The sequence below is a fragment of the Leptonychotes weddellii genome, chromosome 11 (assembly GCF_054177405.1).
Source record: "Leptonychotes weddellii isolate Sample4059 chromosome 11, ASM5417740v2, whole genome shotgun sequence".
Classification (NCBI taxonomy): domain Eukaryota; kingdom Metazoa; phylum Chordata; class Mammalia; order Carnivora; family Phocidae; genus Leptonychotes; species Leptonychotes weddellii.
Window position 1 is genome coordinate 58,948,420 of NC_138379.1, and position 19,486 is coordinate 58,967,905.

At 39.9% G+C, this 19,486-nt stretch overlaps 1 protein-coding gene across 5 annotated transcripts in view; it reads right to left on the reverse strand.

The window, feature by feature from the left end:
- CTSC (cathepsin C) overlaps positions 1-15,300 on the reverse strand; it is a 36,777-nt gene extending 21,477 nt beyond the window's left edge. Inside the window, exons 1-5 of one of the 5 annotated variants that reach the window (XR_014138806.1) lie at positions 15,014-15,300; positions 13,061-13,206; positions 8,046-8,130; positions 6,751-6,881; positions 4,035-6,400 (exon numbers count right to left, since the gene is read on the reverse strand). Coding sequence is in view for 4 of the 5 variants with exons in the window: in XM_081799003.1 (XP_081655129.1) it covers positions 8,032-8,130; positions 13,061-13,206; positions 15,014-15,185 (417 nt within the window). In the remaining variant the exon portion in view is untranslated. Of the gene's footprint in view, positions 1-4,034; positions 6,401-6,750; positions 6,882-6,965; positions 8,131-13,060; positions 13,207-15,013 lie in introns of those variants that run through there. The other 4 variants (XM_031027883.2, XM_081799003.1, XM_081799001.1 and 1 more) reach the window with 4 other exon arrangements.
- Positions 15,301-19,486: the final 4,186 nt, after the last annotated feature.

Here is a 19,486-nt window from a genome sequence, read left to right on the forward strand (position 1 = left end):
AAAAAAAAAAAAAAAAAAGTGGCTTCGCAAAGTAAATGGAGAAGAGAGAATTCAAATATGGGCTCACAGGTGGTTGGATCATTGCTTCATCCATTGTTTCCTTCAAAAAAAAAAAGTTGCGAAGATTAACTGACTCCCCTGAGTCAGGTCCAAATTGTTGTCCAAGCCCTTTAAGGGCCACCTACATTCTCTAGCAGCCCTCACAGGTAGCTGTCCCTCCCCACCGGTCAAGTATTTATGTTGCCTTGGCTTGTTAAGTCTTTTTACCATTTTTGATGGGAGGTAGGTAGAGGTCTAGGACATGTTTTTCAGGCTGGACTGCCTAGACTGTATCCAGCTCTGCCACTTACTTATCCTTTCTGTGTCCTCATCCATAAAATCAGGATGATAAAAGATTCCACCTCATAGATTCTGTTTTATATATACTAACCCATTTAATTTTCACAGCAGCTTATGAGGTTGTTCTGTCCTCAAAAACAAACACTGTGAGAACAGGACTTTTTGTTTATTCAGGAACTAGGAAACTGGCATTAGGAAGCAATCAGTTATGGAATGAGTGAATAAATGAATGAAGAATAGAATAGAAAGAACAACAGATGCCAAGTCCCGTTTAGCAGTAACACAAGAAACTCAGAAGATATGAAGTTTGTAAGAGAAGTGTGGTGCTTCTAAGATATTAGAGAGACCCTGAAATTACCTTATAAAAGGTAGGACAGAGTTGTTAATAACACTGTGCTGAACTCAGTAGAAAGGAGGGATTTACCACTCCAGAAGCCAAGTGCTCACGACCTTCCAACCTGAGAGGACCACACTCTGTGCTCTGTTATTTTCTTGACTGGAATGTTCTCATGGTATCTTTTTTTGCTGCTCTTATTAAATACTTCTTATGTGATTTCTGACATTATTACCAATCAAGAAGTTGAAGTTTTGGCCACACTATCCAGCTTGAAATGTAGCCAAATTTAAGAGTTTTAATTTATTTCATTTATGTAAACATCAGTGTCTGAATACAGTCTGCACAGATGGTATAATTTAAGATTCTATTCATTTATGCCAATTTCAACAAATACATAATTTCATAAAATGTAAAGAAATTCCACATGCCAGCCCTTAGGGTTAGGAAACTACTAGTATTCCATAGCTATCCACTTGCTTCTTCAAAATTACTGCTGGATTGCCAAACACTCTCAAACCCCTCTTCAAGTTCCCATTTTATTTACATTTACCTAGTAATATTAACCATCTGAAAAAGAACAGACTGGGATATTTTATTTTTTTTTAAAGATTTTATTTATTTATTTGAGAGAGAGAGAATGAGAGACAGAGAGCACGAGAGGGAAGAGGGCAGAGGGAGAAGCAGACCCCCTGCTGAGCAGAGAGCCCAATGCGGGACTCAATCCTGGGACTCCAGGATCATGACCTGAGCCGAAGGCAGTCGCTTAACCAACTGAGCCACCCAGGCGCCCCAGACTGGGATATTTTAGAACTTAAGTTATTTACCCTGATTTTCTCCCAACTGCTTTTTGACACTGAGGGGTTTCAAATCAACTTGTTCCACTGTTTCCCCGATTAATAATATACTTGGCAAATATTTGAATACTTTATGTGATGCACTATGAGAAAAAAAGTTTAGTAAAAAGGACTTTGCCCTTTAAATCTTATTCTGCCACTTATAATTTATGTAAACTTGAGTAAGCCACGACTAAGAAGCCCCAGTTTCTTCACCTGATAATGGGAACGAAACCTACACTTCACTGGATTCCTATGAAGGATAAAGAGAACATTGAAGTGTGAAGAGTTTAAAACGTTACGAAACACTCAAAAAGCAACAATATAAATACTACTACCTGTTAGCATGGGGGATACAAAGTTGTCTTAAGACTTTATCTTTGCCATGGAAGAACTTAAACACTATGCCCAATGTGTCAACTGAACGGCTGATACAGGTCCTATCCTGTCAACCAGTGGCTTCCAAAATGAGACAAAGAGATGATCCACTGGAATATTGGGAAAAATAGAATTTTTATTTACATTTGTAATTATATATATAAAACTGAAAACCCTCTTCCACTGTTACTTAATAACCAAAGCAACACTGACACTGCCACTCAGTTTCAAGGTCTGACGTTCACCTGCCATGTAGCATGCTTACCAACGCGATGGTTAGGACATGGCATCTTCCCTTTTACACGTGCCTACCTAAACTGATTTATGTACTTACCTGCTTTAATTAAGCTAATTCTCACAATATGAACAAATGGCCTAAAATACTTGCAGAGAAACCAGAATCTGCAAATAAATTTAAGCAGACATAAGCAAAGGGCAAAGCTTACATTTGCCCTATTCCTAGTAGGAGTTGTCAGCCTCATAAAAATCTAAGTTTTTGAAATCAGATGTTTTAAAATGTTTCCATCACTGCAGTATTCAGCTTTTCATCTTATTTATCAATAAAGCAAATGTTTCAGTTAAAATTTGTCCAGCTACACTTGTGGTGAGCATAGCATAATGCATAGAGTTGTTGAATCACTATATTGTACACCTGACACTAACCTAATATTGTGTCGACTATACGTCAATTTAAAAAATTGCCCATTAAATTGTCATCAACCCTAATACTAAACAGCAATTTTTCGAAACGTTACTAAACTTTGACACTTTCATACTTTTAACAAAATGGATCAAAACTACTGAAATCTCTTAAAGATTTTCAGTAGAAAACTGTGCTTCCAAATGTTGAAAATTTTCAGTATGAAAATCATAGGTAACAGATTCTTATCATGATAATGAAGCATTCTTTTGTATTATTTTCAAAGGATATCATCATGAAATATATTTTGGCAGGATCCAAGTGAATCAAATATTTAATCATTTAATATTATGCCATGCATTTGACAGCAAACATCAGTATAGTACTGCATGTATATAATTTCTTAAATGTACCTCTACACACTGTGGAATACATAATAAAAAATTTGGAGAACCAGATCTTATCCATCAAGACCATTCACCATTTCCGAAAAGAATATCTGGCGTGAAGTTGAATGATTTAATGGTAAACCATATACATAAAGATATTACATTCCAGCAATACTGATTAATAAAAAATGTTTACTGGAGTTTTGCCCTTTGTTTCTTGTATATATCTATGTAAATGTAGATTAACTGCTTTCATTTGCTGTCAGGTCTAGAGTGTGAGTAAAGCAAAACAAAACAAGGCACATTTTACTAAATTGATACTTTGCCAAACTTACCCAAGAGTACCACAGTTTTCCTCATAAAGAAACAGACTTCCCTCTGTCAGTTTCAAGAATTAGCTCTGGTTTTCTAACTAGATTTAACCATTTGTTTAAAAAGTTGAATTTCAAAGAATTTTGAAACTGCCAAGAAATCATTATAGTGGTTGCAACCAAACACCATTAAGCATTTTACTGAAGGAACTGGCAGCTGGATTTGCATGTGGAAATGGAGTCATAAATTCGTTTCCAGTGCTTAAAAGACATTCAGTTTAAAAGAAAATATACATCCCAGAACTAGTTAAAACAGCAGTTTATCACTCAACAAAGTAGTCAAAATCCCTTGGCTCATTCCTCACTTCCTCTCTCATAAACAAACTGAGACTGGGAGAAATCTGAGAGTTCACCTAATCTAACCTTTGGCTCGTGCCTCTCACTGTTCTAAAGACAGGGGAAGGCAGGACATAATCTACAGCACTCCAGACTCATTCCCATTGTTGCTTCTCCAGGCTTTGGGGAACCACTGCAGTCATAAAGCTCACTATTTACCCTGACAGCTAACTCAGTTTTGAGTAATTCTGAAAGTTAGAACTTTGAGCCCTATCTTGGCCTCGACAGTCTCACAGAAAAATTAAAATGTAAACAAACCGAATAAAATCTATAAGTCTCAATTGTTTTCTACCATGTCATTCAACAAATATGGCCTGACGGTCCACCACAGGCTTTAAGTACATAAAGGTAACAATACTCCCAGAAACACATCAATGAAACAAGAAGACAACACAAATGAGTATTATTCGATTTTCTTTCTTCTACAGACATTTATTAAAGGTCTATTTATCACGTATCACACTATATACAGGGAACAAAATGGTTAATAATACAGAGTACATTCCTGCCCTCTGAATTTAAAGACTAGAGAAGACAAACAATTATGACAGAGAATGCTAAGCAGTATTATATTATGGCGCCTCCTAACACAAATATCTATAATTCTGTACCCACCAAGTCTTCTCCATAATCAAAACATTTACGTGCAAAGTTGCTCAGAGAAATAGAAAAAAAAGACTTTAGTAGAGGTGATTTTAAATTCAATATGAAATACATTCTTATACACATTAGCTGCTTTGTCAGTATTCGCATCCTGGAAATTAGGTTGAAAATACACCACTCTTTTAGAACTCTGGAGACGGGTAACATTATTTTTTAGAACACAGAACCAAAAATATAAACATAGCATCGTTCCTGATTTGTGCTTCTAGAATCCTATAGAATTAATTCTTTGCAAGCTGATAATACTTGTGAAAAGCCTTTTAAGAGACAAGAGAAGTGTGGTCAATTTTCCAAACACTTATCAAGTCCTGGGTAATTGGGTTCTGAAGACACACAGGGAGATCGACAGGTTTTCAATCTGGAAGAAGGTGAAAACATGCTATCAAAATCACTCCATGTCTACAGCAGTTAGAACAGTACTACCTGAGCAGAGGTGACTGCAAAGCACAACGTGAATCAAATAACGGCATCTCTCCCACAAATGGAGAGCACTGGGGAGGGTCTCACAGAGGCCGCATCAAGGTCCTGAGTGACGAATGATCAGGTCCAGAGGTAGGATGGAAGAAAGTACCCAGGTAGAAGCAGTCACGTGTACAGTTACTTCACCTTTCTAAGACATGACCTGCCCAGAATAGCAGACCAGTGCCTCTCAGAGGTCATAAAAAGTTATCTAAACCAATAAAATAATGATAAAAATCCGGTATCTAGAGATTCCTCCATCGAAGCAAAGATACAGGAGAAAAGCCCTCCCAGAAAATAGGGACTAGGTGTAGCCCCACATTTTCAGTTTACTGAACTGAGCAGGAAACAGTCCATTGTTTAGTAGGAAAGAGCTGAAAGATAGCAATCAGTGTGAACAATAGTGTAACTGCAAGAAGTCAACTTGGCAAGGGTACTTAATTTGTAATTAATTTGAAGCTTACAAAGCTCTCCTCCCAAGTTGGAGGACTAGAAAAGGAAAGAAGGTAAGTTTTCCTTTTGAAAAGGACCCTGGTTTAGGAAAGAAAGGGAATAGCCTAATTTGGTAAGGAAATGTAAGCTTTAAGCCAGTTCTCCTAAAATTTCAAAAGGAGTCAACGCAATGCAATTAATTCTATTAAACTAGCCTTCAAGATGCTTACAAACTGGGATTCACCAGAAAATCTATTGAAATGCTACTCCAAGTACCATTACTTCTTTGTGAAATGGCTTTTCTTTTACTCTTTAGCCCCAAGGAGGTCCTTAGGCTTGAGAGACTAGCCCTTATCATTTTACAATTAGATGCCATGTGAGTTTAAGCACTGTAAGAGACTCATTTTCCCCATCTAGAAAATGAAGCTAGTAATATCTACTTCAAAAGATTCTTGTAAGGTAAAGCACATCAAGTTCTTAGTACAAAGCTGGCATCTAATCAAAAAATAGGCAAAAAAAAAAAAAGTATTAATCACCCCATCTTTCTGGCCAGGGTAATGCAGGCCTATGATCTGCAAAGATAGCTTTCAGCAGTTTGACTTATCTCAGCAAACCTGTTCCCCCCAACGAAGTCCTCCACAGAACCATCTTTCCACCAATAACGTATCTGCATCTCGAGTTATCCTGAAGCATTTTCTCCTTACAGTAGGTGCTGGGGTTCCTCAAGGTAATTAGAGAAAGAAGGCACACACGAAGATAATTTAACTGGGAATAAAATTTGCACTATGAACAAAATTAAACACAAAATTCAAATCCTAATCAGTTTGGAAAAAATCATTTCAAGAGAGTAATATTCGAAGGGAAAAACTTAAGTTGCGTATCTTTCCTTTCATTCAAAGGCTGAATGGTGAAGCCACCTAAGACTTCCAGACTTTTCTTTCCTTTTTCCTGTGTAGTCTCTGGTTGTTCACATTTCAAAATGGCGGTTGCTGCTTTCCAAGGAAATGTTCTGGAGGGCAGCTGCCTTGGAGGTAGGTCACCAGGACTGCTCAGCATTTTACAGGCACAGAAAGACTCCAGAAGGGAATGTAGCTGCCAGAGGCCTCTGCTACCTGTTAGAGGGAGGCAGGTCCATGGCTGAATGCTGCTCTGCCTCTTAGCCCCAAAGACTGTGCTTGGCTGTTGTTTTGAAAGAGCGCCTCAACAGATGCTCTATGTAACAACTAAAAGACAATAAAAACTAGAGTTACAAGCCAACAAGGATCATACTGTCTCTTACGATTGTTTAATCATATTAATTTAAATAAAAATAAATACATAAATAAAGACAGTACTAGTATTTGAAATGCTGGTAAATTTTTAATGCTATTTAAGACATTCACAATAATGCTATTTTGCCATTCTCAAAAGCTGAATGCTTAAGCAACATGTGTCATGCACACAGCCAACATGCTCAAGAAGCACATGCAGATGCATCTGAAATTAATTACCACTGTATAAATCTAATATAATTTTGAAATGTACTTAGAAGAAACAGGCTAATCTAGCAACCCAGATACATTAACACGTATACCTTTCAAATTCTACAAGGAGGCTTAATGCTGCTTTGATCCATATTTCCAGGTACAAGGCTATTTATCTCATTTACAGAGCAAATACTGGGGGGGTGGGGGGTGGTGGTAGTCTTCTAATAGAGGTATCCCCCTAATTAGAAGGAAGAATGAGAGTTTTAAGACAGAATTTTGTAAACTGCACAAAAAATGAGAAGACCTCATTTTCTGGGGAAAGTTTCCTATTTTATCTTCCTAAGCAACCGCTCTCTAATACATTAAAGAGTCTGAGAAGTTCTGAAATAAAGGAAATGATTCAACACAATCTATACTTACTCAACTATTAGGAATTCAGGAAAAAAAAAAAAGCTTATTAATTTCAGCTCCAATTTCCACTTTGATCCATTCATAGTGGCTGCCTGAAACCACCTCCAAAGTTTCACAAGATGAAATGAACAGAACCGATGAGCAATTCCTACTCAGCAGATGTGTGGGCCACTGTTGGGCCATGAACAGTATGGAAAATGCTGATACAGGATAAAGCCATGGAGCTTTCAACACTTGCTCCCGGTTCCCTTTTTTATATCCCCCTTCTGTACTTAGGAGTTCGTAAAGGAGGTAGGGAAAGGGGAAATAATATTGTGTTAAAATGCAAGGAATGGTTAAGTCCCTATCAACTTTACTCTCTAACCACCCTTTGCCCAAAAAACGTTAAGATCTCTAAATTTATGGATCCAATGAGAGTAATGATTTAAACATCTTTTCTGAATGTGAGGAGAATGTAAAGAGTGAAAAAGTTCCTCTTTCCTTCATCAGTGGTCTATGTTCTGAGCAGCAGCCAGTTTGAAAAAAATGGGGGAATCTCCCAGGGAAGAGTGGCAGTTATGCAAATTTCTCTGGAAGAGCCACCCTCTCCACCAGCAGACAGACCTAAAATGTCAGAGCCTCACGTGGTTCCTTCTTGAGTCCTTTTAGGGGAAAAAAAAAAAAAAAAGCAACCCCAAGAGGCACAGCTACTTCAAGGAAGTGAAACAACCTTCGGTTGACCTTTTCTTAACTAAGTCTTGATCTTTTAGGATTCAGGTCTGCTTAGGTTAGAAGCATCAGACTTGGGAGAACCAATTCGATGTGTGCAAAGAGAATAAAGTGAAAGATCACTCGCATAAAATAGTGCCAGCAGGTAAGAAATAGCAAATAAGCAGGCTCAAGAAGAAATGTGTGTAAAAACCCTAATCTTTCCAGTCTTCATCTCTCTCTCCCAGATGAATCAACAAACATTGCTGGCTTTTAAGAAGTTAAAAATTTCAGTGGAGCTCACCCAGTTTGTTCCTCAGATGTCTCAAATCATGTACCCTCACAGTTCCCAGCTGCATGAACAACTGACTGATAAAATCAGTGACATCCTATGAAGAGTTCACAATGGGAAACTAAGTCATCATATTAAGATTAAGCACCACCATGAAAGAAAACAAAATTAGGCATGGACTGTTAAATTGAAACACTATTAAGAGTAAAAACCCCAAGTTGTTAAAATTTAAAAAACGACAAAATCTGGATCTCAGTATACTGAATCTATATTAAAACAAGCAAATTACCCGAAAAACAAGTATTCTGAAAGGTGAACCCAGAAAGCAGAGTGAAAAAAATGTGACAAGATTCCCAAATCTTTAACTGTAGAAACATGATTGACATTTCTGGCTGTTGGCGACAAGCTGGAAATTTATAAGTCACTAGCACACAAGATGGGCTCTAAATCCTCTGGTATGTTTTTCCCAAATTACGGCTCATTTTCAGTACCAACCTGCTTTAGAAACACCCAAGGAAATATTTTTTGCTTAGAGTTCTACTAAGACTCGTGGGCCCCAAACAAAAATCAACAAAATTTGCTTGATGGTCATAAGATAAAATTTTCAGCCATGAATCTAGTTTCTGTTCTACACATCTTCAGCCCTTGAGTGGCTTAATCTTCAAAATGAAATCAATTCACTTTCTCGGAGAAAGTGAAACGAGAAGCAGGAAAAGGCTAAAAGTCTATTCAACTTGAGGGTGTTCTTTGGGACTTAAGTCTCTTTCATATGACTTTCTTCCTCTGTGCAATTAGATTAGATGGTGTGCAGAGGAGCTTTATACATACTCATCATAAAAAATGAACAAAATACATGAAAGCATAAAACAAATCATTTATCCACCCAACACCAAGTCAGCCATAATTAAACATCCCGTTTCATTACATTTGGTTTTCATTTAAGAGGCTGGCTGCTTTTAATCTGCAGGTACTCTCAAGCGGTGGAGATCTGTTGGGTTTGCCGATTATAACCAAATGGTAAAGCTATTAAATTTGATGGCTCTTAGAAACCAGCCTGCAGATAGTACTGTCATTTATTTTGGCCAGTACATAGTTTTAAAAGAAAATTGAATACGAATGCTTCTAAGAAAGTTTCCATTTTGTCATAGGTCTAATTACTCTTTACTGTTTTATATGAGGGTCATTTCAAATGCTTAGGTATCTGCCTGGGTGGGCCCTTAAATGCATTTGAGTTTGTATCCCCCTCAAAGCATTCAGATAATTGAATGTATGTGGAAGTTGAGTAGAAAAACTTACCTTCTAAGAATATATACCTAGTGCTTCCTGCCAAACTCAAACTATCCAAAAACTTTCAGTGTCAAGATTTATCTCCTTCCAAGGTTTTATCTAGCTTGAAGTCATATGCAAAAAAAGATGATCCCCATTCAGTCCCAATGTCTCAAGCAGATAAAACTAAGGGGGAAAAAAAAAGAACTTACAAACCTTAAATCATGAAAATTGCCCTCAGGTGAGGCCTGAGAACTTAATAAAGCAAATTCCTAGCAATAGTAGTTGTATCACAATTGCTCCAAAGTTGGCATGCAGGGAGAATGCTGTGGAAGCTGTCTGCTCTGTTGAGCTGTAGGACAGTCTGGGGAAAAGGTGGACCAGCAGCCTAACAGAATACTCTGCAAAGATCACCTGCTGGGCAAACTCTAGCAGCAACAACAGATAATCGAAAGCAAATGTGCAATCTAATGAAAGCAAATCTGAAGAGGGCAAAAGGAAACAAGTGGTAGGGTTTGGTATGAGTCAATGGAGAGATATGGAAATCCACTTGATTTGTAGACTAACAAAATAATTTTGTACACAAAAAATTTTGTATTTTGTACACAAAATAAAGATGATAGATGTATATGGCAAAAATGTCAGATGTTTCTTTAACAGTGGTAGGCTGATGTTGTAGTTTACATAAGACATTTTAAATAACAAATACTGCTTACGCCTTGGTAATTCTTCACTTATAAAAATAATTTTGATTTTCAAAGCTATTTTCTAAGTCTGTAGAAAAAGCCACACGTGATTTGCTCATTTCAATAGGTCTGCATTTTTCTTGAGTTAGAACCCAACTTGGTTTCCCCAGCACCACTGCAGGAAATGCCCTGATGCTTCTGGTTAAAGCCAGCAAGCTGTTTGTGTTAGCCAGGGTCATCCAACATGCTTGCCTTTCCTAGTATCTAAAGTCAGTTCCAGGGGCACCTGAGTGGCTCAGTCAGTTAAGCGCCTGCCTTCGGTCATGATCCCTTCAGTCATGATCCCAGGGTCCTGGATCAAGTCCGACATCAGGCTCCTTGCTCAGCGGGAGCCTGCTTCTCCCTCTTCCTCTGCCCCTCTCTCTCCACGCGTGTGTGCTCTTTCTCTCACAAAATAAAGTATTTTTTAAAAAATAAAGTCCATTCCACTCTATCATTTTTCTTAGATTTTTTAAAATTCAGTTCCCCATTACCCTGTCAGCTGGATTTGCTAAAAGAACATAGATTTTTATCACTCTGCAAAACATGCTGACCTAGAACTACTTGATTAGGTTAAGAGAAATTTTAAAGCCAAGTATCTTATATATATTTTACTCTGTTTATTGAAATTATGATCCCATCACAAGGCCTAACTATCATCCAGTCAGAGTGATTGATTTCTCAGCACAAAAACAGCCCTGACAATGGTTCTGGTTAAATAGGCACTTGAAGAAATATACTGAAATCAGTTAACAGAAGAACACTCTTCCTATTTTTATTCCTAATCAGAAAATGCCATCCAGGAGCCTGTGATTAGGTAGGTTTCTAGCCTACAACAGTGTATAATAGCGATTCTCCCGTGTGGCTGAGTATACTGATAACCTTATTTGACTTTATAAAGTGGCTCTCTACTGACCTATGACTTACGTTCTGAGGCTACGGAAAAATACCAAATCTGCTTACACTGTGATTTAATGAGAAATACAAAGAGGTATTCGGATTCCTCCTCCAGCCACCAGCTGTTGCCTCTGTCTCTACCAGTTTTGGACTCTTCTTTAAGCTGAGAGTGGACAAACTGATGGAAAGGTATTAATATAAGGAAACCGCCCAGACCTATTTCTGGTTATGGCTCAGGGAATTAAACGGTGACTTTAGAAGTTTGCCCAACAGTTTCTCCCATTCTATAGAAGGGAAGAATGAAAAATTTTCTAAGCCATATGGGTAAAACTATTTACTCATCTATACTTACATACAACTCCCATCTAACACTTAATTTTTTATTCAACCTATTTCTCAACAGAATTCTACTTCAATGATTCATTTTCATTTTTTTAAACAAATTCTCGACCAAGTGCCTAGTATGTGTCAAACAAAAAAGGACAAGGGGGAAGGAGGGTAGAGTCTATAGTGAACAACTGTCTTGAATATCTCCTTGTCCATCAATTACATAGGCAAGTTGTTCTCAACCTGAAGGCAAAGAACTTTCGAAGGGTTATAGCAGAGTACCTACAAGGTCTACAGAGCCCTGGGCTCATCAATATGAAGACCAAGAATTATATTCGGAATGAATTATACTTACCATCAATGTATTACAACTTTGAAAATTCATATAGATACTGTCTTTTTTTTAAAATACATTTTATCTAGGAGTGATATTAAAACATTTCTTTTTTTTTTTTTTTAAAGATTTTATTTATTTATTCATGAGAGACAGAGAGAGAGAAAGAGAGAGGCAGAGGGAGAAGCAGGCTCCCAAGAAGCAGGAAGCCCGATGCGGGACTCGATCCCAGGACCCTGAGATCATGACCTGAGCCAAAGGCAGACGCTTAACCATCTGAGCCACTCAGGTGCCTAATATTAAAACATTTCTTAAATGGTCAAGCATGAGCTCCAACTACTAAAATGAGCAGCCTGCCCTCAACAGCCAGAATGGATCGATCAGCTCCCACCAGCTGATTATCAGAGCAGCCAATCCAGGCAAGAGGGGAGAATTTTTCCTCTTGTTCTCTCTTTCCCTTTTTCATGTTAAAAATGGATTCTCATGGGGGAGGAAAAAAAAAAAAGGAGTTACTATTCTAAGAAATATAGTTGGCTTAGATGTAACACCATATTGTAGTTATTAAATTACAAGAGAAATCACAATAAATTTAGAGGTTATGCTTTTGTTGGTGCTTTGTTTTTCATCATTTTTAAGAGATTCATCCCCACTTTCCCATGCATCCTACAATTGGCTAACTCTTAGCAGATGTTCCAAAGGTTGTAAAGCCTACTTCATGAAAAAGTCTGTGTTTCTTTGTACTCTATTTATAGCAAGAAACAGCTAGTCTCAGGTTTGTGTCCTCAATTTACTTAAACCAGTTAACACTCTGCTAGCAGGAGAAGTTCCAACTTCAGATGGATATCTGGGATGGACTGCAATGTGTGCTAAACTATTTTATCCTAGAATGTATCTGCAATTGGAAGCAATGCATTAGAATAGAAAAATGGACAAGACTTCTTCCCCAGTGAAAGAAGAAAACAAGCTGGACTGGCAGGGCTACCTTTTACTTTAGCCCAAGGAGTAACTCAAGTTCTCCATCTCTTTGTCTCAGCTTAGTAAAAGGAGTTCTTCACATTAACATATCGAGCAATTCTAACAGACAATCCCGGACTTTACAACGGTCCAACTTATCACCTTGGACTTTACGAGGGTGTGAAAGCTATACACATTCAGTAGAAACCAGACTCTGAATATTGATCTTTTCCTGGGCTAGCACTATGCAGTAGGACACTCTCTTGTGATGCGGGGCAGCAGCAGGGAATCAGTCAGCCCTGTGATCCCAAGCCCCAGGGCAGGGCTCGAACTCAGGACCCTGCGATCAAGACCTCAGCTGAGATCAAGAGTTGGACATTTAACTGACTGAGGCACCCAGGTGCCCAGTGCTGTCACTTCTGGTTATCTTCTTAATCTAAAAATCAAAATTCTGAGGGTCTGATTAGAAGAAGCTTCAGATATCAAATCCCTGAAAATACAAATGCATTTCCAACAAAACTAACCTTAAAAAAGGCAAACCACTTGTAGTCGTTCAACACAATCTCAAAGCCTTGATTGTAAATGATGGTGAAATGGCCGGTATTGCCAAGATCATCACGTGCTGTGTCCAGCTTCTCAAGATGCACCACTACTTTTTTTTCTGGTGGTCCTAAAAAAAACACACAACAAAGGAAAATTATTTGGACTTCAACTGGGAGGGGAAATCTCCTCTACAATTTCCATTATTTTTAAGCGGCTTTCCTTTCATGCTACCGATTTGGACAAGTCTGGCCCATGAAGATATCAGTCCCCATCCTGTTGCTTCCCTCTGCACACTCCCACAGAGTCTCAGGCAAGCCTGTGATGTAAAGGCTCAACAGGTAGAGATATGTCAAGTAGCCCAGCAGGCAGAGACCCCGAAAAGTACAACCCTTACCTTCCCAGAACATCCAAACACTGAAGAAATTTGTCCACTAAGGAAAAGGAGGAATAAGGGATGTTTAAAATGATACACAAATGGGTAGAATACAAGACGCTAATCAAAAACAAAAAAAAAGGGAAATATAAAATATAAAAGGATCTGCTATCCGATTATAAGGACAAAGGAAATTATCTCTTCAGAGAAGAAAAGGGGTATCTTTTTCCTCAATGGCTCTACAGTTCAGAACCTCAGAATCTGAATCATTCCACAGTATTCAGCAAACTCAAGATTTCTATCATATAAAGCTAGCTCGTGCTGATAGGAACTAAGCTTTCAACTTCCAGAAGATGGGGTGCAGATCTGCGGGTGTTTTTACTAGATTAAAGTCAAAGATATGACTTATAGGCAGAGGCTGCCTGAAAGGGTTCTGCTGTGTCCATCTGGAGGTTTCACACTTTGAGTTTTTTTCAGATTAATGCTCTGAAATAGGAGATTGCATGTGACAAACAGCGCCAATCCTGATCTCCCTCTCCTTCGGACCTCCACATTACACTTTTAAAACAGAAGGTGTTTATAATGCCCAGGATTAGGAAATGCCACACAGTCATCTGGAGTTAGACAGTTGAATAGGTCTGTTTTAGTAACAAATGACCTGGCAATCTTCCTCCTGCTGACAAGTAAATTGCCGCAGAGAGATTCACTCACTCTGCACATGCCACAGTGTGGTAAGGGTTTGGGCAGAACAAGAGTGCCTCTTTTGACTGGGGATTGCTTTTTTTCTTCTCCTTTCACTAAATTCTTTGTCCTCAGTGTAGCTATGTTATCTGAGGGCATATGGGATATCCCAGCGGTGTTCTAACACTAAATATTCATTGACAGCCTTCCATGAGCTAGACATTGTGCTTGTCTCCGGGCATTCCCAAATATAAGTACCGGCTACAGAGTTATTTAAGAAACAAAACAAAACAGAAGAAACGGGGGGGGGGGCAACTTTTATATATCTCCCAGCAACACATGAAACACTGTGGAGCCATACCAAAAGTTTTCTTGGACTAGTAGCATCAACACACATGTAAATCAAAAACGCTGGGCATAAGGGCTCTTTCCCACAAGCTAACAAAAGGAAGAAAAAAAAAAACTTTTCTTGCTATACTCTCCAGTGTTTGAGCTCATTTTCCATGGGCAAAATTTTAAAAAAAAATGAAGATTGGACAGGGAGATCAGAAAACTGCACGGTTTCAATTCCTTTCCAAACTAAATTGACCAAAAAACAAAACTAAGGGGGGTTAAAAAGTTCCTGAAGAAAGTGTTTAGGTCCGATAATAACCAAGGAAACGTGAAATTAGAAGCTCTCAGCTGCTGAACTTTGCCTTCTTGGACCTACAGCGGCAAAGGGCACCCCAAGGGGCTTTAGGTCTACCCAGCTTCCCACTGGCACCGGCCCCGGGTGGGGACGCTCCACGTGGGCGCTGCGGAAAGAAGAGCTCGGGGACGGAAAGTATGAGTCCCGGGCTAAAGCGGGTAGGGGGAGAGTCCCGGGGCGCCGGCGGCTTACCCATGACCGAGCAGTTGACGTTGCGTTGGGAACCAACAGCGCCCACCTGGAAGACCCATGTGCCCAGCAGGTCAGGGTAGGTGCAGTTGGCCGGTGTGTCGCAGTGCGCGGTGCCGACGCCGGACAAGAGCAGGAGGAAGGCGGCCAGCAGCAAGCGGGGCCAGGGACCCATGCTGGGGGGGGGCTCCGGAGGGAAAAAGGCGAGATCCGTAGCCAGACAGCAGAGGGCCGAAAGCTAGACGATTCGAACACCGCGTGCCTTAAAACAGCCGGAGCTGCCGGAAACCCGCGGCTGGCGGGGGCGGGGCGGGGCGGGGGCGCCGCGGGCGGGGGGAGGGGCGCCGCGGGCGGGGGGAGGGGCGCTCGGGAGCAGTCCCGCCCCGCAGGTAAGGCCTCCCGAGTACGTGCTGCTCCGTGCATGGGGGCGACTGGACCTTGAGCCCGGAGAGAAGCGGGGCACAGGTTCTATGACCATGGGACGTCTCAAAATAGGATTTAAGAGCCACAGTGACTTTGCTCCTTGAAAAGTAACGGGCGGGGGTTGGGGGGCGGGGGACGTGGAGAGAGAGGGAATGTGTGTGGGCGGGGAGGCGACCAAAGATAAGAAAGAGGCGGAGACAGAGTCTCCGGAGGGAGACTGAAGTAGGGAGGCGAGGGGTGGAGGGGGGAATAGACAGAAGGTGAGTCCCAGAGTGGGAGAGGTCTAACAAGTGAGGTTTTCTTTTACTTGCTTTTTTCCGCACTTCGTCCTCACCAACTCAGTTTCCCGCACCCCCTCGGAAAAATTTTACTTGCTACCCCCAGTCACCCTAGCTGTTTGAGAACTGCTTTTCCTTCCATTTTCGAAAACTTTTTTTTCCCACAACCCTTTTTTGCTTGGTTTTGTCTAGTTTCCTGTTAATGTTGTTTGTTATCCACAAGAGAATTCATTTGTAGTGCAAACTTGCAGTTTTTGTGTATTCGTTGTTTTTTTCCTCTCCTGCAAACTTGATAAGATTTAGTTAACACATACACACACACACATGCACAAAAGCTGTAAGAGATTATGTAGCTCAAGCCCTTCTCCTCTTACGGATGAAAAGCAGGAGGCTCAGAGAGAGGAAGTAACTTGCCCAGAGTGAGGAAGGAAGCTGGTGGGAGAAAGCTGGTCTTATGAGCAGGTTCCAGTGTGCCAGTCTGACTGCCAATAATTATTAGGTAGCACTGTTTTCAAGTGCCTCTTTGCTTAGTTTAAATATCACCCTTTTCTGTGAGAGCTCCTCTGACTTTCCTGGCTGTTCGTGGAAGTTGGGGCTCCTTTTGCTCACAGAGCCCATTGTGTGTGTCAGGCCTTGTGTCAGCATCAAGGGCAAGTGATGAACAAAATAGACTTTTCTGTGTACCTGCCCTGTAGGGCACATGTATTTTGCCCTTATCACACTGGTTACAAGTAAATATGCACGTTATTCACATGATTCACCTTTGTCTCCCTAGATTCTGACTCAGAAACACTCAGAAACTGTCTTGGGGTGTTAAAATAAATACATAAGTGAAGGGGTTCAGAGCAGGTCTCCTCAAAATGTGCCACTTACGCATGTGGACTATTTTGGGCTGAAGGCAATCAAGACTAGAGGGTCAAGAGAAACTGTTTTGCCCGGCAACTACCTAGAAGAATCTAAATGGGGATCTTTGTCAGAATGAGAGTTATTACCAGAGATAAGTTTTTTCTGACTGACCCATCTGTATGGCAGGGCAAACATCTAATTACCAAAGAGCTGCTCTTCTTACTACCCTGTGAATACTACCCCTCCCCTTTGAGGCACCAGGCCCCTATCCCTTCCTTAGCTCAAGTTGGCGTATATACCTCATTTTACCTTTCTGGCTTTGAACTGCTCACGTATGTGGGGTTCCCGTACAGATAAAATCACATTTTACTTCCTCCTGTTAATCTGGTCCATGTCAATTTAATTCTTAGCCCAGCCAGGAGAACTTTTGAAGGGTAGAAAAAAATTTTCTTCTCCCTGATACAACCTTACTTTGGTTTCTAAGCCTGAAAGCCAATTTCAATTTGGCAAGAGGAGTTACTCTGGAAAGCTCAGAAGTGGATATACTGTGTAAGGTAGGCACAAACTGCAAAGGCAGCGGTGGGGCCTTTTAGATTTTATAGCCCGATACTTAAGATTAAAAGTTGACATCATGTAATTAAGCTAACACACTTAGAGATAAACTAGCAGAGTAGCGCTGCCTTTCTAAGTCCCTGGGAAAGCAAGTTATTGTTAAAACATTAAAACTTTTATTAGGTTGTCAATATTGAAGAGTCGAACAGTTCCGTTGGAAATTTCTTTGATAGGTATAATCAAAGTAGCATACCTAATTGTGAAAAAAGTTTAAACAGTCTTTTTTCTTTTTTTAATTTTATTTATTTATTTGAGAGAGAGAGCACACAAGCAGGGGGAGGGGCAGAGGGAAAGGGAGAAGCAGACTCCCCACCGAGTATGGGGCTTGATTACAGGACCCGAGGATCATGACCTGAGCTGAAGGCAGGCACTTAACCACTGAGCCACCCAGGTGCCCTGAAATAGTCTTTTTTCAATGAATGATAACTGAAAAGGAATCTTGGAGACCTTTTAGTCTAATGGGTTCATTTTAATATTGGAAAATGGAGATCCAGAGATCATAATAACTTGTTCAATGTCACATTGCCAGTTACTGAGATTCAAAAATAAGCCTCAGGTACCTTGAGTTTAAATTTAGTTTATTTCCAATTATCTGCTAATTCCCAAACTATTCCCCCTCAAAATAAAATATTGCCCTGTCTCAGTGATTCTCAAACTGATCAGGCCCTAAATTTTATTTTTATAACAAGTATTTTATAGAGATCTTTATTATTCTGAAATGAATTGTATACATAAGCCAGTTACACACTTAATAAAAAAAGAAAAATATACCAAATTTAATATAAAGAACAAATAAAAAAGATGTTTTAATTAAATTTCTAATGCAAAGACATATTTCATCATCTAAAATGCCCATGGATCAATATACTGGAAAACAGAATAAGACATTCAGATACTTTTTATACCTCTATGTAAAATTGTAGAATCAGGATAAAAGTGAAAGGTGCCTATTCTCTGAAAACAGAAATCATTTCAGTGAGTTAGAACACAAATATCAGGGCATCTGGGTGGCTCAGTCAGTTAAGCCTCAGACTCTTGATTTTGGCTCAGGTCATGATCTCAGGGTTGTGAGATCGAGCCCCACATCAGGCTCTGCACTGGGTGTGGAGCCTGCTTAAGATTCTTTCTCTCTCTCCCTCTGCACCCTACCTCAAACAAACAAAACCATAAATATCTCATCAGATGGTCATTCAACTATCATACCTTGGTGTTGATGCTGGATAACTCTTTGTCAAGTCCCAGCAGAACAAACTACAATCTTCTGTTGATTTACCTGGAAGTGTCATTCCTAAAAATTTGGCATGTATTGAAATGATATGAAACAAAGCTGATTTTTTTAAAGATTATTTATTTGAGAGAAAGAGAGAGAGAGAGCATGAGTGGGGAAGGGGCAGAGGGAGAAGGAGAAGCAGATTCCCTGCTGAGCAGGGAGCCTGTCATGGGCCTCAATCCCAGGGCCCTGGGATCACGACCTGAGCCAAAGGCAGATGCTTAACTGACTGAGCCACCCAGGTTCCCCTGTAACACAGTTGATTTTATATGTAAACTGGAATTTGGTGCTCAGGTCATTATAACAAGTAAGTTTGTAGAGAGGCAACATGGCTTAGAGGTAGCTCCCAAAGTGTGGTCCCAGAACCAGTTGGACCAGCAGCAGCCACATCTTCTTGGAATTTGTAAAAAAAGCAAATCCTGACCCCTACCTCATAACCTACTGAATCATAAAATGTCCGCGTAGGTCCCAGCAATGTGTGCTTTAACAGTCCCCTTTCCAGAGTTCCTGATACAGCTACTGTTTGAGAATCGCTGGTTTAAACATTGGCAAGGACTCAAGTCACACTGCTTGAGAGGGGAGCATGGCATCTGCCTCTCATCAGCTGCTTGATCTTGAAGAAGTTATTTTTACTTCTTTTTGTGCCTTGGTTTTCTCGTCTATAAAATGTGCATAATTGTGTTCCCTCTCTGCCTCATCTGGTTTTGAGAAGACAAAATGAATTAATACAGATCTCTGTGGAGATCTGACTGCATTTATTATTGTGTTTATTTCTATTAGAAAACCATAGGCTCCAAATCTTGTTCTCTATTGTAGTCCTAGCACCCTGAATAATTTCTGGCACACAATAAATTCTCAAATATTTGTTGAATGAATGAATAATATGATGGACATGAATGTATCTATATCTCATGGTGAAGAGCAAAGAGCATCATGATTTCCAAGTTCCCTGCCTTGAGCATAAGTTTGAAAGCCACTGTTCTGGAATGCATATTAAAGCAATGAAAGATCTTAGAAATAGAGGGAAAAAAAAGAACCTGACATATC